The sequence below is a fragment of the Myripristis murdjan genome, chromosome 23 (assembly GCF_902150065.1).
Source record: "Myripristis murdjan chromosome 23, fMyrMur1.1, whole genome shotgun sequence".
NCBI lineage: Eukaryota > Metazoa > Chordata > Actinopteri > Holocentriformes > Holocentridae > Myripristis > Myripristis murdjan.
The window spans coordinates 735,204-758,388 of record NC_044002.1 but is presented as its reverse complement, the minus strand read 5'-3'; the positions used below and the strand labels follow the sequence as shown (position 1 = coordinate 758,388).

General features: G+C 40.2%; 2 protein-coding genes and 1 long non-coding RNA gene across 6 annotated transcripts in view; all 3 read right to left on the bottom strand.

Annotated features, from left to right (window-relative positions):
• msrb3 (methionine sulfoxide reductase B3) overlaps window positions 1-16,437 on the bottom strand; it is a 38,549-nt gene extending 22,112 nt beyond the window's left edge. The window contains exons 1-2 of one of the 4 annotated variants that reach the window (XM_030045819.1): window positions 16,140-16,435; window positions 203-321 (exon numbers count right to left, since the gene is read on the bottom strand). In XM_030045819.1, the coding sequence (XP_029901679.1) occupies window positions 203-305 (103 nt within the window). In that variant the 5' untranslated portion in view covers window positions 306-321; window positions 16,140-16,435. Of the gene's footprint in view, window positions 1-202; window positions 322-3,420; window positions 3,440-16,139 lie in introns of those variants that run through there. The other 3 variants (XM_030045820.1, XM_030045822.1, XM_030045821.1) reach the window with 3 other exon arrangements.
• On the bottom strand, window positions 10,343-10,491 carry LOC115355141 (uncharacterized). Its single transcript, XR_003927848.1, has 2 exons — window positions 10,459-10,491; window positions 10,343-10,416 (listed from the first exon to the last, which is right to left on the bottom strand). It is a non-coding gene; the product is annotated as an uncharacterized LOC115355141 (long non-coding RNA).
• Window positions 16,438-19,121: 2,684 nt separating the features above from the next.
• lemd3 (LEM domain containing 3) overlaps window positions 19,122-23,185 on the bottom strand; it is a 36,518-nt gene continuing 32,454 nt past the window's right edge. Inside the window, exon 13 of the mRNA XM_030045774.1 lies at window positions 19,122-21,711. Within this exon, the coding sequence (XP_029901634.1) occupies window positions 21,533-21,711 (179 nt within the window). The 3' untranslated portion in view covers window positions 19,122-21,532. The remainder of the gene's footprint in view (window positions 21,712-23,185) is intronic.

Sequence of the window (23,185 nt, the reverse complement as noted above, 5' to 3'; positions counted from 1 at the left end):
AACGCCTATGGAGCTTTGCATTGAACTCTGAACTAAGATAACATCATCAGTGTGTGTATGCTGGGTTAGGCATCATTAGGCCTTAAAACCTTGGTCTACTGCAGTTTAACAGTGTGTGATGAACGGAGCTCCTAAAGCTAACCAGAATCTAGGCAGCCCCATCAGTGCTGGCCTTTCCACTACAGCCATCAGGTTACTCTACCTAGCAGAGCAGCAGGCAGTGCAGGGTATCCACCTGAGCTGCCACCTTTCCCAAGGGTGCGATGGAGGGCTGTGAACAACCCACGTCTGAGGAGGACAGCCATGACACACACACTCACACTGAAGAGATAAGACAGAAAAAGAGAGGCACAGGAGTTGTATTATTCTATGACACAGCAAGTTTGCATTTGTGCGTGAGTAATATGTCTTAAGTGAGCACATATAGGGTACTACAGTGGATTTCATGTTCTGAACCCTACAGCTGACTTTCAGTGAAGATTTTGCCCTATAGGGCCCTGTACACCAAGATATACACTATATTACCAAAAGTATTCGCTCACCTGCCTTTACTCATACTATGAACTGAAGTGCCATCTCATTCCTAACCCATAGCGTTCAATATGATGAACTCATATTGAATGCAGCTATTACAGCTTCAACTCTTCTGGGAAGACTGTCCACAAGGTTGAGGAGAGTGTTTATAGGAATTTTTGACCATTCTTCCAAAAGCGCATTGGTGAGGTCACACACTGATGTTGGTCGAGAAGGCCTGGCTCTCAGTCTCCGCTCTAATTCATCCCAAAGGTGTTCTATCGGGTTCAGGTCAGGACTCTGTGCAGGCCAGTCAAGTTCATCCACACCAGACTCTGTCATCCATGTCTTTATGGACCTTGCTTTGTGCACTGGTGCACAGTCATGTTGGAAGAGGAAGGGGCCCGCTCCAAACTGTTCCCACAAGGTTGGGAGCATGGAATTGTCCAAAATGTTTTGGTATCCTGAAGCATTCAAAGTTCCTTTCACTGGAACTAAGGGGCCAAGCCCAGCTCCTGAAAAACAAGCCCACACCATAATTCCTCCTCCACCAAATTTCACAGTCGGCACAATGCAGTCTGAAATGTACCGTTCTCCTGGCAACCTCCAAACCCAGACTCGTCCATCAGATTGCCAGATGGAAAAGCGTGATTCATCACTCCAGAGAACGCGTCTCCACTGCTCTAGAGGCCAGTGGCGGCGTGCTTTACACCATTGCATCCGACGCTTTGCATTGCACTTGGTGATGTGTGGCTTGGCTGCAGCTGCTCGGCCATGGAAACCCATTCCATGAAGCTCTCTGCGTACTGTACTTGGGCTAATCTGAAGGTCACATGAAGTTTGTAGCTCTGTAGCAATTGACTGTGCAGAAAGTCGGCGACCTCTTTGCACTATGCGCTTCAGCATCCGCTGACCCCTCTCCGTCACTTTACGTGGCCTACCACTTCGTGGCTGAGTTGCTGTTGTTCCCAAACGCTTCCATTTTGTTATAATAGAGCTGACAGTTGACTGTGGAATATTTAGGAGCGAGGAAATTTCACGACTGGATTTGTTGCACAGGTGGCATCCTATGACAGTTCCACGCTGGAATTCACTGAGCTCCTGAGAGCGGCCCATTCTTTCACAAATGTCTTGTTTCACAGTCTGCATGCCTGAGTGCTTGATTTTATACACCTGTGGCCAGGCCAAGTGATTAGGACACCTGATTCTGATCATTTGAATGGGTGAGCGAATACTTTTGGTAATATAGTGTATTATGGTTTCTGTTTAGAGACAAAACACTCTGATACAGCATCACTGATCTGACCTTTAAAGTCCCACTGTATAAGATTTTGTATTTTTGTGAAACGACGCCCCTACAGTTCCTGAATGCAATTCCCTCTTCTACCACTGTTGTAAACTCCAGAACAAGTGCATTCGTTGACAAGCTGGAGGATTAGGAATCAACAAAGAAGACACCAGAGGCCAAATAACATCAACGAACAAGGCAGAGTAATAAAGGATTTTACACAAATACGATAATATGTATTTTTATTTATTATGTTGGAGATGAACACTAACAAAACAAAACAAATAACAAAAAAGAGTGACAGAATGTCTTCATTTTTGAAATACTGCTTGTGTTTTAAGCAATATTGTTTGCTAAGTCTCTGAACGTGGAGTAACGTGTGTAATGGAAGAAAATGTTGGCGATGTGTTATAGGCTATATTGCACTGAACAGTGAAATTTCTAACAAGCTATCTGAGATAGGATTACAAGTTTGCAAACTTTCAGGGTTTACTGAGGTGATGAGATTGTCACAGACTGAGTTAACTATTGTCTTGAGATAAATGTATTTGGATGCAAACCTGAGACTGATGTTAGATGACTATTGGGCTTGGGAAAAAAAAAAACTATAAAACTCTGTGAGAAAGGCGACATTGTTGAGTTGACAGCCTACATCACAATCTTTGATAAATAACTTGGGCAGGGATGCCCACTCTGCTGTTTTCCTGTTAGCTTTGAGACAGATCACTACAAGGAACGTCAGGACAGTGGAAACAGCTTGCAACCCTGCATTAGCTTGTTCAATCAAAGTATAATGCATACATTGCTAATGGTGTATGAGGTTTGGATTTTGATAGCAATGTTTCTGTGTATGGTCTTCTTGCAGGATGGAGTCACAACTTCAACCTCCTCCGAAATAGGAGAAAACAGAATGGAGGCCTGATGTTTGATGTGCTGATGTCACTAGAAGTTCCTGGGGTCCTGACACCCCAGATGGGGCAACATTACATTGGTGCAGCTATACCAAGTGCAGGGAAATGGATATAGATAGTGTATATCATTACTTTTTATTTTCATGTGCACTTATTTATTTATTAACTACTAAAACCAAAAGGTTTTTTGAGTTCTTGAATTATTTGTATTCAAAAATCACAACCAATTTGAGGGGACAAAAAGGTTTATATTAATCCGTGTATCATTCGTTCTTTCTATTTTCAATTGCCAATCAAAAATTAAAAAATGAAAAAGTGACTGGTTATTTTGTTATTTGTTTTTTAATCTAACACCAAAATCCAAAATATGCCTGGTTTTTCATAGTTCAATTTTAGGCTCGGATCAAAAATACGAAATGGAAAAACGGGAATCAGGACTGAATTTGATTTTATTATTTAATTGGTCCGGTTTACGTGACCCGGAAGTTTGGTAATGAGTGCTAGCTTGCTAGCATCCATGCTTGCTAGCCACCACGATTGATCACAGCAGCCAGAAGCATTCAGTCCCACCCTGAAGTTGCCAAACTTGTCAACTCGCTAGTTTTCCTTTATGATCAAAAACGTACAAGTTGACAACTTTGCTCAAACGGCCAAACATAAAGCAACTGCAACAACATAAGACATAGCGAGCCAGCTGATGTTACCTACCAGTCCAACAGCAGGGATACCAGCTTAGAGTCTGTGTGCAGCGTTTGACTTGGTGAAGCTCTTGTCGACGACTAAAAGCCAGTCAAATATTTACTCTAGTTTTGTCTGTTGCTCGGTCACTCTCTCTTTTTATCTTCCTCCATCAACTGTTTTTTTCGTGTTTCTTTGGCTCTAACATGATTTCTGTACTGAGAACAGCTAGTGGGCTAGCTGAACACAGTTGGTACTGGTGACGTGGTGATGATATACCATAAAGCATTACGTCTGTCCATGACCCGGCTCCACCAAACGTACATAGTGCAGGACAAACTACGCGATTCACGTGAATGACCCAATTGACCAAAAAAACAAACAAACAAAAAAAAAAAAAAACGGCGATTGCAGCCGAAAGGCGACAAGTTTGCATGCCTGAGAAGAGCGACTCCAACGCTGTGCTGTCTGAGAACAACTCAAGAAAATAATACTTTTAGTTAAATTTATTGAACAACTGACAATCAAACCAAGTTTAAAAGTATAAAATATGACAAGCAAGTCCTCCTCGACTGAATCTACTTCAACTACCTCAGCTGCAGCCGCAGCCGCTTCTACATTTGAGCCGTCCTCCGTTTCCTCAGCGTCTCTTTCCCTTCTTGTTGCAGACTGGAGGGGTGGAGTCACGTGACCACACACGCTGTACACGTGGTACAGCGTCTTAAAGGGACATAACATGCCTACCTACACAGCCAAAAAAGACAAAAACGACTTTTATTTTGTTTTTTTAAAATACCGAACATAACGACATGAGCAAAGTGACGTCGGTTATCGTCATAAATTTCGGTATCGGTAAATTTTCCGTATATCGCCCAGCCCTACGTTGAAACTGTTATTTTATGGCAAAAATGTTTCATAATGTTGCTTTACACACACACACACACACACACACACACACACACACAAAATTGTAATTTTTAGAAAATGACATTGAATATTCTGGTTCTCCTTGTTTTTTCCTGTCACCTCTTCTTTTTTGAAAGAAATCGAGTGACTTTGCTCAGGTTTCCAAGGATTAAACTGTTTCATAGTCATGCTTGAAAACTGAAAAATTGTGGAAACATTAAACCAGAGAGAGGAAAATGTTAAAATGACACCCGATATATTTTCCACATTCTGAAAATTTTGTGTTTGTTAAATAATAGTGACATTAAACTAGTCTTCATTTTGCTGAGGAATTCTTTAAGTATCAAGGACCACTGCAGTTCCCAGACTCCACTTTAAAAAACACTGGGTTACTCTATTCACCTAATCAGGTCACTTCCCTGTTTACAGAAACAGCTCACTCATCCAAACAGTGTGGTGCACTGTCAATAAAGCATAAGATATATGAGTGTTAAGGATTCAGCTACTATTCCAGTAAACTTAAGATAAGTTAGATGGTAATTTAAAAAGGTGGCTATCAATAGAACTTGAAACTTGATGACATTGAATCCCTTAAATCCAAAGCACCACTCATGTGCCTCTCAGACAGAGCTATTCTTAACCTAGTAGCCCGCATCTCTTAAGCATCTCTTAAACTTGTGTGTTAATTTAGACACTCTGCCTCTGAAATGCATTCAGTGTACATTGCAACTATGGGGAGGATGGAACGCACCCGCCTCACAGCCAGAGTGTGAAGCAGCAGCGTCTGGTGGATACTGAGGATTAGTGGTAGCTCTTTTACATCACTGACGCACACCATATTCCGATTCGGGTCAATATTCCGGTTAAGGTAATTTTCCGAATAAGGTGTTTATATGCACAGCGGCGAATATTCCATTTACATGTTACTTGGCATAATCACGTGTTTCGGCGTATTCCACTCTCTTACGTAATGTGACACTCAGCCGCGGGGGGCAGCAGTACGCGTATAGGCGTCTGGTCTGCCGGAAATACAGAAGAAGAAGCTGTCGCTAGTTCTGCGTCGATATCCTCCATGATATTTAAGTTTTTCATTAGCTGAAGGCGGACTGCAGTCTCCTGGCTCTTGCTGCTTTTCCCCACGCTGTTCGCCATGTCGTTCTCCCCGCTTGCAGCAACCATAGCAACAAAGACGCCCCAGGATTCCTTGGGAATCGAGCATGCGTAGACGTAACTGAATATTCCAGCACGGGGCATTTTCCAATTAAGGTGTTTACATGGCACAATATTCCGGTTGGAACCAACCGGAATATTGCGGATATTCCGAATAATACAGGAATATGGCGTGTGTGTAAACGCACTCACTATCACTTAGACAACTTGGCACTTGCAGTCTGCAATATATATTTTGTAAAAATCAAAATACTAAGATTGGAAGCAAGTAACTTGTGCAGTATCGACTGAGCACAAATAGCCCGCTTGCCAAACATGGGCGTGCTAGTGTGTGCCAAGGCCAGTTGTATTTTAACTGCCAATTCTGGTCTTGTGTAACAGAAAAATAATGGAGAAAAGAAGAATGCGTGCCCTTATAGACTTAGTGTTTAGTCTATAAGGGCTAATGTTTTATGTATTTGATGCCTGAGATGTGGAAGAGGAGGAGAGTGCAAACCATAGATACACACGGTGTAGTGTCATCAGCGCGTCATAGCTGGGGGGCGGAGTCACCTGGGTGGAAAACATTGGTTTGCTCTCATTGATTCCCATTCATTTAGCGCGATTTTTGAATCCTATTTTCCAGTAAAATATAGATTTTCAAATGAATATTAATGGCTTACATTAACTCTTTATTGCCAGCCGACAAAGAACGATACCTGACAAAGCTGGCCAAAATCGGAATTGATCGTTGTCCCTATCTTATAAAGGACCGGACAGACGATCCAACTCAATGGCCTCCGGTCGCGTACGGAGATATTTACAACTACCTGATTGAGTCGCCTGGTAAGAGACACTATTACATTTTCTACAGCTGTATTCAATTAAACTTACCTTAATATCAAACAGCAAGAGCCAGTAATGAATTAATCATGTTTATGGAGCTCATTTGAGTGAATTACAGGTAGCCTAGATGTTTTGACACATGAGCTGACCAATACAGATGTTTGCTAATGACCACCTCTTAGTCAGTTTTTTCTTCTTAAGACTCAGTGGCTATGTTGCTGCCCTAGGCGAAATTACTGGCTTGCCCCCTTCCATGTTACTACTCCTACCGACCTGACCGGGTGGGTACTGCTGCCGGCCTATTAGAGAGCCTACTGGGCCGGCCGCGGTACCGGCCGGTACCTAATAGGCTCTGTTTTTATGTTTGGCAAACGTATGAACTTTAATTCTTTTTTTTTTTGCGATATTCGATGAGCAAAACATCACACAGCAGCTCTTGACTATTGTCCGCTCGTTGTTCTCAATGGTCGCTAAGGCTTTGTTTTCCACCCAGGCTAAAACCGGATGTGACGTTTGTGGGCGTTCCCGTCTAGCTCCGTGTGTATCTATCGTAGGTTGGAGTTCAATTTAGACTAAATTGTACTCCAACCTTTTGCCATCTAGTCATACAATACCGTCTCAATAGCCTATTCATAGCCAGTGGCGTCGCCTGGCCTGGGCATCCGGGGCTCTAGCCCCGAATGTTTTTTCTTTAGCCCCGGATAATTTTTCCTCCTCTCTGCGGTTTACTACGGAGTAGGAATATAATATCACTGTGCGCTATTCAAGCGGCATTCGCGACAGGTGCGTTTTTGCGCAGACGTATGCCTAACGTCGGATGTAACAATAACAACATTAATAAAGTTATACTGTTAATTTACCATACATCGGCGCTGTCATACTGTGTCCGCTCTGGGTGGAGATAAAAGGCAGGTGGATCAGGAGGCAGCAGGGAGAGGTAGGCTATTTCTCCAGGGAGGCCACCGGACACAGTTACCCGGCTGCTCATATATGAATCCCCACAGGCTTTCTATGTTTTTTTTCGGCAGCATCTTTGTGATTTTTTGTGCATTCGTTGAAAGACAGGGTGACATAATTTAGGCCATTTTCGTCTTGGCGAATGCTGAAGGAGTCGGGCTTTAATTTGCGGTTGCCCTCATTCGCCCTGCGTCCCATATGAAGCTGCACGTCAAACCAGACTTTACAAACAAGACCCCCAAGGTGTGTCTGAACTTGGTGCCTGAAAGTGCTTCATCTTCTGGAAGTCTGCCTCGGTTATGGCTTGGTGGTGGGAAGATTTGTCACGTCCTTCTCGGCGGAGTTTCTTTATCAAACCAGCGAAAACATTGTTGCTGGTGGTGAATTAAGCATCCTTTAACAGACACCAACCACTGATCCAGGCTCAGGCCACTCAGCAAATTAAAATTCACCACAAAGTCTGACATTTTGTTTACAAAGTCTTGAAACAAATGTAACCTAACGAGGAAGCTGAGCGCAGAGTAGTTGGTTGCTAGGCAACGCCATGTCCGTTTACAGTGGCGCGGAGATATTTTGTGCTGCGGTCTGCCAGTGGGTTACCCTGATTTTACAATGGCATGGAACGCGGCTCAGCCAATCACATGGGAAGCACCCATTTTATAATGCTTAATTATTGCATTTAAGCAGATCATTACAGCTAGCGCGTAAGATTGAGAGAGAGCAGAAGGTGGAGAGAGAGAGAGAGAGAGAGAGAGAGAGAGAGAGAGAGAGAGAGAGAGAGAGAGAGAGAGAGAGAGCACAGAAGATGGAGAGGAGGAGATGGAGAGTTAGATTGAGAGAGAGCAGAAGTTTGGAGAGACATTTGTATATTGTTCATTGTTAATTCTGAAAATAAATGGGTGTTTTTAAAGTACATGTTGCAGTTTTTTTGCAAGTAAAAAAAAAGGTGCCAAAATGCATGAGAAAGCATAAAAATAGAGCTTGTTTATCAATTTTTTCCGGGGGAGAATACCCCCGCACCCCCCTACAAGGCAGTGGGCTCAGCCCCCAATGTCCTGAGGTCCAAGAAACGCCCATGTTCATAGCACTTTTTGATTTTGATAAAATTCAGTTGATATGACACATGCAAGTATCTGACCTTATATAAAGGCAAAATACCAACTTTGATGACACAGTATTATTTTAAAAACATTGGGTTGATTTCAATTCCTGAAAAGTTTTGGACACAAGAACACTACAGGCCTGAATGCTGGACCCCTACAGTGAGGGGATCTGCTGGCTCTGTTATGCTATGAGGCAATTTCCCACTTGTTACCTTAGAGGGAAGACTCACTGCAAATCAATACAAAGTTAACATGAGTGATCAACTTCATCCTGTCATGACACATTTCTATCCTGGAGGGAGTGGTGCCTCCCAGGATGACAATACCTCCATCTATGTGGCACGAGGGCTCACTAAAAGATTTGATAAGGATGAAAATGATAAAAATCATGATGCTATAGTGTTTGCACTCGCCACACCTCAACCCAACTGAACACCTATGGGAAATTTTGCAGCAACATTTAAGACAGTGCTCTCCACTACCATCATCAAAACACCAAATAAGGGAATATCAGGAAGAACAGTAGTCCAGACTTGGTGAAACTATGCCAAGGAGCACTCAAACTGTTCAAATATTTCTCTATTTTACTCATTAATTTAGCTGACTTAGTTGTGTTTTGTGTACAGCTGCTCTACGTGCCTGTGAATTGCCCCTTGGGGACAAAGAAAGTTTTTCTTGGGTTTAATGGAATTGAATATACACATTCCCATATACTGTTTAATTTCCAAATAACCTATATGTACAAAAACACTGCATTAAAATGAATGAAAAAAATGTAAAAACAGGGTGAGCACTACTAATTATAGATTCTATGATCTGTCAACTGAGAGCCCCTCTGGTTTCCATTATTCATTATATGAAAAATACAATAAAATGGGGTTATAAAACGGGGTTTCTAGTAAACAGCATGCATTATACCTTGCTAAACTATAGTCATCAATACTGACTAAAATTTGCTGCTTCATGTTAAGAGCACTGAAATTCTTTCATAAGATTCTTCAGTGATTAGTGCAATAAATTATCCATACTCCATCACCATCACCCTGAAAAACATGATGCCAACTATTTCAAAATCAAATATTCTGACAGCCTCAAAATGATGTCACTACATCTACTCATAGCCTAAAAATAATTTATTTTATTTCCTATTTTATATTCAAACTATGTCTGAAATTGTATTTCCTTTTGCCTGTTGAGCCATATTACTGTTACAGCTGCAATGATGTAATTAGCCCAAGGTGATTCATAGTTTCATCTTAAATACACTGCTCTATACATGTTGCATATGATAGGATATTTTTTATCCTAGCATACTGCATATAACTGAATAAAAGGCACTCAAAACTGACTTGGCAGATCCTGAGTTGAGATAACTACCTTGGATCCATTCTGTCTGGTATCAAAAGGACAGGCTGCTGGTAGTGTAACGATATGAGGAAGGTTTTCTCCACTCACATTAGAGCCCTTTTTAGCCAGGACAAGCTAGGTGTAGCTGGTACATCAATACTGCAATGTATCTTTAGTAGCTGGACATACATGAAGGAGAGCTAAATGTGGAATGACACCCATCTAGTGGTAAGACTGATGATGGAGAGAGAGAGAGAGAGAGAGAGAGAGAGAGAGAGAGAGAGAGGAAGTGAAAAGGAGTTAACGTTCCACAAGCCAAATAACACATTTTTAAAGTTGCGCATTAAATATATTTTTCGTCACCGTATGGTAAATGCCTAAAACTATCTGGGCCTTCTTTCATTTGCATTGGTTTACAGCAGCGGTGCCCAACCCAGTCCTCAAGGGCCCCCTGTCCTGCAGGTTTTGGTTTCAGCTCTGCTCCTGCATAGCTGACCCAATTAAGGCCCATTTACCTTCATGCACAGCATGTGCAGGTAGATCTGTGTCAACCAATCAGCATGAAAACCCTTAATTGGATCAGGTGTGAAAGAGCAGAGCTGAAACATACCCTGCGTTCCAAATCGCATACTTCTATTTTTTACTTTTAGTTTGTACTGCAGCTGCCCTTACAAAGTATGTAGTGTAGTATACAATATGCATGCGAATGCATACCACACTATGCATTCGCATACTACATACATCCTCACACTACATACACACACACTACATACATCCTCCCTGAGGTCCGACCCTCTTGCTCACTTCCGCCGCCATCCATAGCGCCACATTTGAATGTTGTTGTCAAAATGGCGGTGCTGTTTCATACTGCGCTGTCGTCTGTCATATTTCTGATCTTCTGTCTTCCTGACGCTGATGTTGTCACTGAGCGAGTTTTGTGTGATATGTGTGTTTTGTTGTCTTCCGTATGTGGGCGTGGCTTGTACACGCAACTCAGTCAGTGTGACGTAACCTCCGCTGTGCAAAGGATTGTGGGTCAGAAGGGCCAGAGCAGCATGCTGAAATGCATATTGCGAAATCTGACCGGATGAAATAGAACATCCTGGTACTTTTGGCATACTGCATCTGACATACTATGTATTGGGACATACTAATTCTTTTTTTCCCCTACTAAATAGTATGATAGTATGAGTATTGGAACGCAGGGATAAAACTGCAGGACAGGGGGCCCTTGAGGACTGGGTTGGGCACCACTGGCTTACAGTATATTGAAATAAAAAATAATGTGGTGTTTTCATTAACAGTGAATAAAGCGTAATATACATGTCATAGTGTGAAAGAAGGTCGTTCATCACTCCCAAGTTGCTCTGACATGATCAAACACCAGGTAGCACAAGTAAGAAACCAAGTAGAGGTGTTCCAAATACTACAGAAGGGCCAAAAACAAACAAATAAATAAACAGATGAGTTCTGAGATTATTTTCAAAATTCTGTAGGGAGAAAGATGAGAATTGTCAGACAGAACACACTAAACTACAGCTACACTCCTTCAGAATTTTTTGTGCAATAAAGAGACGACAATTCAAGTGTAAAACAATACAAAACATGAAGCTAGGAGGTAGAATGGAAATGGTAACAGTCATCGTCAGGACAGAACAAGATGACACAAAACAAAACAAAAAACTAAACAAAACCAAGAAACGGGGGAAAAAAGAAAGTGAGAACAGGACAAAACAAAACAAAGGTGCAGCTATTGTGTCTTGGAAGGGGAGAAAGTTCAAATGAGAGGGTTTAATGAGCCTAAAGATACAGGTGTGATATGTGATATGTGAAAACACATCATCACCTGGCCTCCCACATTAGCTCAGACATGAACTCAAACAGGGCTTGGCAATTTTAGTCCAGTAATTTTAAGCCAAATACGGGGTCAACATCAAACAAATTGCAACAGAAACAAACTCAATTGATTTTGTATCCTCGACATGTCCTGAGTGAGGGAAAAAAAGCCCCGAAGAATCCCACTGGGGGAAAGTTTCAAAAAAGACCAAAATATAGCCCATTCAAACGCCTATTAACTTTTTTTCTCATGTGAATAGGGTAAAAATTTTAACCTTTAGGTATCACCATGAAAATTGCTGAGTTGATTACTTACCTTAAGACAAATAAAAAATGTATTGCAAGTTTTTTGAAATTGTTTAGTAACATGAGCTAATTTGCATAAATTTGCATAAACTCCACAGCTTTACTACAGAGGGCATATAAAGTGGTCTTCTTATGATACTAGCATGAAAATTGGGATGAGCTGTCTCCATGGGTCACTTGACAAGTAACTGCTTAGAAATTTCAAAATGGCTGCCATTTTTCAAGATTGCTACCACCTTAGCAGAGCAGTTATGACATGCTGCAATGATAATTGCTTCTTCCTTAGTGTTCATTGGTAGCCTAAATGGGTTCCATTCAGACCTTAATGTTTAGTATTTGACTGTTATATGTCAACAGGACTGATTATGAGATTTTCACCTGGCTATACCCAAGGTTTATATCTGTTGTAGCATTTATGCAAATTAGTGTGTACATAATTCAAATATGCACCATTTGCTCATGTCAATAAACAATTTCAACAAACTTGCAATACATTTTTTATTTGCCTAAGGGTAAGTAATCAACTCAAGGTTAAAATTTTTACCCTGTTCACATGAAAAAAAACTTTCCCCCAGTGGGATTCTTCAGGACTTTTTTTCCCTCACTCAGGACATGTCGAGGATACAAAATCAATTCAGTTTGTTTCTGTTGCAATTTGTTTGACCTTGAGTCATAAAATGACTGGACTATTTCACTGCTCTTGGGAAATTCGAAAGCAAGCCTTATGGGACCTAGGGCCCTACCTTACGTCAGAGTCCCTAAACACGTTATTTGGGGATTTAGCATTGCACTCCCCCGCAAAAGTTGCTATTTTGCACACCTGCCTTTATATTACCCGTTATATTATGCATAGGCGTGGTTTGGGCATTACACCAGTTAAACCAATCAGTGTGCCAGGTGCCACTGCCTTTAAGAGCAGGCTGCGCTATCCCAAATCTGCAAACCGAAACCCGTGATTTACTACTATCTCTGCCATTTTCTCAGGGGTTCAACTGAGGCTAAAGCAAGTTGGCTTTTTATAGGCGAGTTAATTGGGGAGGTGGAGCCGCATGTGCACGTCCACGTGTCCAAGTGGACGTGCATTGAAGCCGCCTGGGCGCGCTCTTGTAAAAGCCCAAATGGGATAGCGGGTGGTTCTGAGGACCCGCGATCCGCTTTCCCCAACGTTTGTGGTCAAGATAGCAATTGTAGGGAAAGCACATAAACACGCAGATTTGTTCACAAAGAATGTCTACGGAGGACTGAACAGGCTGGACTGATGTCTTAATCAGGGTAGACATCTTCTCTGAAACTGCCTTGCTGTCTTTCCAGCTCTGCCATCGGTGAGTAAGAGTACTAATGCAATACAAGTACCAAATGAAATGTTATTTTTATTAGCCTATAGGCAAGCAATAGCCTAGGACAGGTGAAGCTGAAATAAATTCAGTTCCTAAGCTATTGCTTTTCAGTCACAACCAGCAAGGCACGCGTGACTTTCCGAGAGAGGTAGGCCTGCACCAGGGTCTGTCAGCTATTCGCGGGTGACTAATAATAAGCTGAAAAGTTGATTTATTACATGTTAAAACCCAGCGGGATGAACTCCCATATTTGGGGTTGGTAAATCATTCCTAATAAAACTATTTCTCAACTGTTTTTGTGTTGTTTCCATAGGCCTAGAGGAAGAAAGAAATGCTTGATATCGTAAATACCAGAACAAATTATTTTCCTCCTTCCATTCATTACATTATATTCTGCAAGGCAGATAGGAGGCTTTGGTGGGCTGGATGCGACCATCAGTTGATGATCACTGTCTTTTAGGTTTTTATTTCTTTTTCACTTAGATAGCCTTGTTTACCATCTCCACTCGACCTCAAGTTTCAGCTTCATCTTCTGTCATCAGTTACCAGCACACCAGCACATCTTCTCACATGGATTTTTTTCCCATTAAGCACACACCCTGCTACAATATAAAAATATAATGAAAAATGTAAGAGTATAATGACTCCCCTTATTTAAAATTCCTCACTGAAATGTTATCCTTGTGCATTACTGTAAGCTTCTTTTTTGTCCTGTTACTGTAGTACACAATGCCAAAAAAAAAAAAAAAAAAAAAAGACTGCTCGACTTGAAGAATCTCAAGTTAACTGAGGGGTCTAAAACCGATGATTTGACTCATCGACATTCATGTGCAGCCCCAGTCTTTAGATACCATAATTCATTCTGACTTTGCTTATGTGATTACTATTGTGATTACTATTAACTACCACAAATTTCAGCATTCATACACATGCTCATTCATACACATTCATGGCTAAATTGAATGCAGCCTGATGTGGATGAATAGTGTCCTTGTCATCATCCTGTGTCTCTGTTTGGTTTTCTTTTTTTTTTTTTTTTTTCTTTTTTTTTGGGGGGGGGGGGGGGGGGGGGGGTCTGTTTTGTTTGTTGGCTAGGAACTGTAACAACACAGAGCAACATCAATAATTCAATTTTAGAGAATAAAAGTTTCTTCACAGTTAAGCCTCAGTTAACTTTTATTTTTTTCTTGACTGAACTTTGAGCTCTTTGGGAACAACCTGCTGGCTTCCGAAAACATGATGGGCTACATATCATTGTTGTCCTGTGGAAATCCTATATCTCCAATACTTGAACTTTTCAGGTAATAAAAAATGCCTTGCTTTTAGTCTGACCACCATGCAGTTCAGAGATTATTTATGAGTTTGGAGACAGTTTCATAAATTATAATTTCTTCAATCCTTAGAGGGCCATGGGATCCTTCAACTGCAGTAAAAACACAAAACCTAATAATAATAATCAGGACTGAAGATTGTGTGGAATTCAATCTGTCCATGAAGAAAAGATCTTTATGTGCCCAGATCAGATATCAATGAAGTGGATAGGCTTTGCCATTTGTGTGGGCAAAATGAAAATGAAAATGAAAAGCATTTTGTTTTATTTTGCATCATAATTTGGTGACGTGTTTACTGAATATTAGAAGGGAAGATCTTGAATATTTATCAAAGGAAGACTGTGAAATAACTGAGCAATCGTTTGAGAAGGAAAACATTTGCCTTTGCAGAAAATTTGGATAAAGCATGCTAACTATATGTGCTGAAAATATGTGCTGTTTAAATAGTTATAAAGTACTACTTGAAGTTTTTATTATTACAAGTGACCTGGAAATCTGTATCCTGTGTGTTGCCATTATTGTGTATCATGGTACCATTTAGATCAGGGGTGTCAAACTGGTGCCATGGAGGGCCAAGAGGCTGCAGGTTTTCATTCTCACCAAAAACTCCTCCACGTGATTTCACTGATTACCTCACCTTAAAGCAGAGGGGAGGGACTAATCAGTGAAATCACCTGGTGGAGTTTTTGGTTGGAATGAAAACCTGCAGCCTCTTGGCCCTCCATGGCACCAGTTTGACACCCCTGATTTAGATGGTATGACATGAAAAAACAAACAAACCATTCATTCAATATTAAGAACAACAACACTACGAAATAGATGAGAGGAAGAATAAGAATAATTAAAAACAAACAATGTTTTTTCACATGACATAATAATAATCATCATTATTATTACTAGATAAAATTGTTTCAGAAGTATATAACAATGCAGGGTCACTGTCTGAAGCTCATATACAAGTCTGTAGTGGACTGATTACTTAAGCTGTCTGTGCCGTGGTGCCACATGACGCCATACTGTGTCAAACCGCTCAGTTTTACATCGTTTTTGAGCAGGTGACTGTTGTTATATCATGTTACACAGAGGCAGTATGCTATCTGACACCAGCTAGCTAACCATACGGCCATTTCTCTTGTATCGCACGCTAATTCGTTTTGTTTACATATTAACTGAGGGATTTTTACGAATAATCGGTGTCTTTGAAAGTTCAAAAAGCATCGTAAGTTGCCTATCGAGCAGAACTTTATCTCAACTACAGGCGGTACTACAGACTAACATGCTAAACTAACATGTGAAAAGTTCATTTGTTAAAATTGCTTGGTGTCGTTGATGCGTGCCGAATTTAAGAGTGACTGCTTAACTTTACTAAAAGGTACGAATTCGTGTTCCAAAATGTTTATACGTTCGCCGATAAAAGAGGGAACATTAAACTGGTTTATTTTTAAAATAGGCTATTTTTTCCCATCAACATGGAGAAAGCTCTGGAAGCTTGCCTTGCTCCTTTAGAGACGAACACTGACCCTGTCGCCCTGTTTCTATTACGAGCAACTAACAAACCTGAGTAACTACTAAACAATAGTTACTGGCATTCCTGAGAACTAACCCGCGTATTACGTAAAAGACTGACATACCTGAGAAAAGTAACAGCACCAAAGCAACGGTGACAGCAAAGTCTCTGGTCGCTAGCAGACTGTCACGTCGGTACATCAGCTGTTGTTGGGCTAGACAGGCTAACACCTAAAGGCCGACAGACTCAACGGCTTACACAAGCAAACAGCCTGCCAATAGAAGCTAAAGGCTAACTCGTTTTCAGGCTCGTCGACTAACATGCAGCACGCTAACCGGCTAACAAACTGTGCGGGTATGTGCTCTTATTTGGGAATGACACCGCGACTGCACCGCCAATAAATTTCCAATTACGGTCAAGACCTTGGTCAGCTTCCGGTTTTGTGGTCAGCTCTTCACATGAAAACTAGAGCCTCAATACCATGACCATGACAGACTGATGTTAGCGTCCGGATTAAAGGTGCAGTATGTCGTTTTGGGAGATCAGCTTTAAACACATAAGTCAAAAATAGTGTATAACAAATATAGTGTTTATACAAATATAAACAAACAGTAGCCATTATTGTTGTTTAATAGCAGGGTCTGCAATTTTGATTACATATAGATTTCCTAATCAAAAAGGCATCTTGTAGACTTCTGTTACATTTATAGTGCCCAAAATATTTTTTCTTTTGCTTTCCCATAAAATGGAATATATTGATGGACTATTAGACTATTAGTCTATTCTATTAGACTATTAATAGAATAGACTAATAACTGAACTCAAGTTAATATATGCCTAAAATAATTTTTTTCCGAAGGAGCAGATCTCAAATATTTTGCTGTCAGTGTGTAAAAATGCGGAACACTATGAAGCCGGCAAAATATGTAACATCTTAACATAATCTTTACAGTAACTTTTTTTGTCTAATTGCCTCTTTCCAAAGTTATGAATAAAATTACATCATGACAAGGGTTTCACAACCAGTGAGAAAATACAAATATACTTATAACCTTTTTATGTGAAGTAACTAAATTGTATTATTATTATTATTATTATTATTATTATTATTATTATTGAACTATTACTGTGATCATCTACAAAACACCGTATTTTGGTATGAAAACCAATCTTTATAATTAAATAACATCTTCATTATCAGAAATAAACATCTGACATTTGTAACAAAGCAAACCAATTGATAATCTGTCAAGACATGGAGGAATAGTGATTTTAACTCCTTAACTGCATGTTTCACCAGAACCACAAGATAAGGAAGTGGACAAAATGCAGTTGGTAAACGAGTTGTATTGTACAAAGCGGGAGGCGTTAGGAAACACGTCTGTCACCTCTTTTTTGTTAAGTTCTGTCTTGGCAGAACCAATATATACACTCCTGATCAAAATCTTAAGACCAGTTGAGAAATTGCAAGAATTTACATTTTGCACTGTTGGATCTTAAGAAGGTTCTAAGTAGAGCTTCAAAATGCAAAAAGAAGAAATGGGAGTGAGACAAAAAAAATTGAGTAAGCAATTTATTGCAAACAACCATTAAACTGAAATAGGCTGTTCATCAGCTGATCAAAAGTTTAAGACCACAGCCTTTAAAAGCCCAAATCTTCGCAAAAATGTGGATTCAGTGTCATTTTCTGTCAGGTATCCACACTGTCATGACCTCCTGATGGCAAAGGCAAAAAAGCTTTCTTGGTAATCACCTCAAAAATTCGTTTCGGCATGCTTGATGCTAGTGTTTCCAGGAGGCTAGTGGGAATGTTGCTCCAAGTGGTGAAGATGGCTTCACGGAGGGCATCCACTGTCTGGAACTGGTGTCCATTTTTGTAAACTTCCCTTGCTATCCAACCCCAAATGTTCTCAGTTGGATTTAGATCAGGGGAACACACAGGATGGTTCAAAAGAGTGATGTTATTTCTCTGGAAGAAGTCCTTTGTCAGGCGGGCATTGTGAACTGCAGCGTTGTCCTGTTGAAAAACCCAGTCATTACCACACAGACGATGGCCTTCAGTCATGAGGGATGCCCCCTGCAACATCTCCACATAGCCAGCTGCTGTTTGACGCCTCTGCACAACCTGAAGCTCCATTGTTCCATTGAAGGAAAAAGCCCCCCACATCATGATGGCGCCCCCTCCACTGTGCCGTGTAGAAAACATCTCAGGTGGGATCTCCTTGTCATGCCAGTGTCAAGACTGTCAAGGTTAAATTTTTTCTCATCAGAGAATAAAACTTTCTTCCATCTTTCAATGTCCCATGTTTGGTGCTCTCATGCAAACTCCAAACGGGCAATTTTGTGCTGTTGAAGGAGACGAGGCCTTTGAAGACCTTTTTTTGTTCTTAAAACCCTTCTCTCGCAGATGTCGTCTGATGGTTATGGGGCTGCAGTTGGCACCAGTGACAAGCTTAATTTGGGCCGAGGATCGTCCCGTGTCTTGACGGTCAGCCAATTGGATCCTCCGGCTCAGGGCCAGTGAAATTTTTTTTGTTCCATAATCCTCAGGATCTTTTAAGAAGTTACAAATGACTGTCTTACTGTGTCCAACCTCAGCAGCAATGGCACGCTGTGAGGGCCTTGTTGTTGGGCCTTGCTTATGCAGCTCAACAATCCAACCGCGTTCAAGGAGACAAAGTTTTTTTGCCTTTGCCATCAGGAGGTCATGACAGTGTGGATACCTGACAGAAAATGACACTGAATATATATGTACCCTGAGTGTTGCATGAAGCTAGTGCAGTTTGATCATAAAAGATGTATTATCAAATGAAATATCTTAAACATTTTATTACGTCAATTCATTGTTGTTTTAACGATTTCATAAATTAATTCACTTTTAATGATCCGTGTATATAGTTTCATCCCAAGATTTGCACATTTCTTGATTTATTCATTATTGATGTCAGGTGATCACTTGGTGTCACAAGAAGGCTGCTATTTGTGACACTCAAACATTGCTACAAGCTAACAAACTGCTCCAAGAGAACTGAGTTTACGTAGCTTCTAAAAATGCTTGTGTGCAAAGGTGTGTGTACATATATAGAATGGCAAAAAAAAGACATGGTTAAAAACCCCTAATAAACCTTTAATTTGAGCCATTTTACAATACAAGTGACAAATTACATTAAAATTTCAGAAACTTTTTTAAAGTCTGGATTATTGTACACCTCCCCCTTCTGGCTTGCAGGTTAGGGATATAGGTAAATTCAAACAATACAATGCAAAGGAAATTAAGCTGCATATAATATTACATATTACAGTTACATCAATGTACAGTGTTTACATAAAATACATCAGAGGAAAAGGAACTGTGAGGATGCAGTTGAAGCCCAACCCAACATTTACATTCACCCTCAATACAGTCATTAAGAATAAAAAAAAGCTGCAGAGGTGCACCAACATTAGACTGGAGACATATAAAAATATAAAGATTACCATGATGCACTCAAATACAGCAACAACTGGCTTAATTCTCAAGAGTTCTATCACTTTATTTTGATTCATATATATCCCAACAATCGTTTGAAGTGGATGTAAGGTCCATCCTTGATGGGAGGGAAAAATGCATCAGAAATGTAAACATGTAACATATCTAGCAACATTAAAATAACATTGAACATCAGTCTGGCTAATAAGATGCCAGAGAAGCATCTGGTAGAGTATCAAAGGAAAGCACTACAGTAGAACCAATATGAAGATATGAAGATATCTGGAAATTTTTGTAAAAATACATCTATGGCAGGCCTTACTTGCTCTTTAAACGATTGTATCTGTGTTTTTTTTGTTTTTTTTTTATAAACCCAATGCATTCTCCAGCGATGCAGTGCCAGTCAGTTTAAAAAGCACAAAGTTAAGGCACAATTAGGTCGTCTGCTGCAATAAGTTTGCATCAGGTTTATAACATTTTAAATATGTATTATTTGTACAATTTTCCACTGCAAATACTGAATCCAACTTTCAATACACTGCATTTCCAAAAAAACAAAAACAAAAAAGAAACCTACTGGTATCGGGTAACTCTGATATTTAGTGTTTTCTGAATATATGGGCCCTATAAAAATGTACAAGCAATCAGTTATCTATATGTTTAATCTTCTTACAGGGTGCTGCAATACGTAGGAGTTGAATATTACAAATTATATCATCTTATTTCTTCTCACAATACTCCCAGATATGGTTGGTTGCATCCTTTCTTTCTGAATAATACTCAAACCAAGGGGGGAAAAACAGGACTTTACATCTAGATTTGACAACGTGGCTGGATTATAATCAGAACCACTTAGTCGGTTTTCATCATGGCAGGAAATGTCTGTTGAACAAAGTGAAATGACCAACAAATATGAGCCTGACATATAAGCTCAACTTTATGTGCTCTTCTGGAACTACTGATCATGTACACTAACACGCAGATGGCCACGCTCGAGGGGAACCAATGAGCCTATCGCTCCATCACATGGATGTCTTGAAATCAAATTCAATTTCTGGCACAAAATTATCCAACACTTCAAGCAAGGATGTCTACAAGGATGGAAGAAACAGGTAAATAATAAGCATTAAAATACCACCACAAAATGGGAATATATTGGACAATAAACCACATGGAAGAGCTTCAGGTGACTGATAAATGGGGAGGGCCATAAATGAAATACACTAAAGCATGCCAGAAATACTATGGCTAAGCGAATGCCTGCATTGTTCCCCCTTTTCCACAAGCTATATCTATAATCTTTGTATTTCTGGTGTCATCTTGGTAAGCTTTTGCCTCTGGATACAGAAGCAGTCAGTTCTGAGTATTGAGCAGCGAGAAAAACGAGAGCTTATGGTTTTGCTTTTAATACAGATGATCCAATATTACCACCACCATTCACATGTATTTACAGCATCCCATCCAAGTGTTTGTAAAAGCCTTCCTTGCTGTACTGAAAAAATGAGTATACTACCTCAAACATCTCCTCAGATCTCCAAGAAATTAACATCCACATTATATGTTATAATTCAAAGCTTAAATAGAGGCATATTTTCACTGGTACATGCAGCTATTTCCATGTATTGCCAAAAGTAGCTCCATCATGAGACCAATTGCTTTAATAAAAAAAAAAAAAAAAAGGGGGGGGGGGGGGGGGGGGGTTGATGGAGTCTCTCTGTTGCACATCTCTTTTAGATATGCCATCTGAACTTTGTTAAATCTATAACATTTGCAATACAAAGACATAGGAAAACAATAAAGGAGACAATATCCACAGCTCCAAAACTTCCAGCTTTCCAAAATAACAGACTTATGAAAAAAACAAAAACAAAAACAAAAAAATGTCAGTGCTCCCATGACGAGGAAGAATTTCATTCTGACCCCATGGCAGAAACTTTCCCGGAACGCCTCCTGTTAAAAAGTGGGATGGGTGAAGGAGGAGCAGCAGACTGGTGGTGTGGTACTATGCACAAACAGGAGCATGATCTTTTTCATGCTGGGGTGTCCCCTCAGGAGAAGCCCAGGGAGTTGGCTGAGCTGTGCTGCTGCAAGCAGGATGTGGTGTTTGTGCTGCTGATGGTGTTCATGTGAGAGCTGGAGGCCTTCAGGGGTGTGCTGCAGTGCTGGGCCTGAGGGAACCGCTGATGGTATCGGTCCAAACGAAGATACTTCACCGTTACCAGTTTACCTGACAGAGACAAAACATATTCTTTCAAAGGGATAGTTCAAGTGGTATCTTGGGGATAGTGGTGCTATCTTCCTCTCATTGTTACTGATTGCTGGATACTGGCTGGATGCTCCAAATGCTCCAAACTGTTAGCCTCCTGGCATTGAGGTAGACTTCCACGTGGCTAGCATTCTTCAAAATAACCGCCTTAATCCACTCAAAGAAGGCTTAACATCAATTTGCAAGTGTCACTTGCAAAACTAAAATGCACATACAACTGCCAAGTGTACACAAACAATAGTTTTGTTCAGATTATTGTTCATAACTATATTTTTACTGTTGAACATCGAGAAACATCGGGTTCTTCTCCACTTCTTGTATCCAGACATGTAATCAGCAAAAGAAAATAAGCAGGAAAATATACCAAGTGGAGACCGCAGTGCAGTGCAGTGCAGTTACTGTTTTTTGTTTGTTTTTTGAAATGGTCAACATTTGTAATCACAGTCAAACTTAATTTATTTAACAGTTCAATTGTTTAATTAAGATACTCATTTTTAAGAATGTTAGCTGGGGGGGAGTGCACCTCAGTGACAGGAAGCTAACAGTTAGCATTTGGAGCATCCGGCACTCAGTCACAATGAGAGGAAGATAGCACCACGACTGTCCTACAGAACAGCTGGGGGGAAGTGGGGTTAATAAAAAAAAGTGTGTGTGTGTGTGTATGTAACCAAACAACTCTTTGTCTGTTGTGGTCTGACCTGAAAGTCTAGGTTGTTATAGTAGCCTACATTTTTCCTCTCTATCCTCTATAAAATCAAAATACCTTATTGCATTCATTCACAGCTTCACCTCGCTGATTAGCTGTCACCAGCCAATTGCCACTGCTTGGTAACCGATCCACTCTCCATAATGTACATTCCTTTATGCAGGTGCCAAAAGTTGGATAAAGCATCCTCTGATCTGACTGATGAAATACAGTATGCCCACAGTTAAGCACTGAGTTACTTTAATCCTTCACCATACAATTAAATTGAAAGATGACTGTTGTGACATCCTTTGAATTTAGCATCATACAGCTCAAAACTGATTGTAACTGGGACCATTTCAAGGTCAAACTGAAACCTTTTCTAAAGTGCAGCCAGTTTTACACTCACATTTAAATGTATGTCGGCCTGTTTGTTGGTTTTCCGTTTTTGTTTGGTTTATATATATATATATATATATATATATATATATGTATATATATATATATATATATATATATATATATACATACACACACACACATATATTTACACATATATATACACACACACACACACACACACAAACATACGTATATACATGCATATATATGTATGTATATACATACATATATATGCACATAAATACAGATGTAGATAGGCAGATATAGATATATATATTTATTTATCCCCCCCACCCCCCCCCCCCCCCTCCAAAAAAAAAAAAAAAAGACTGGACCATCTGTTTAAGA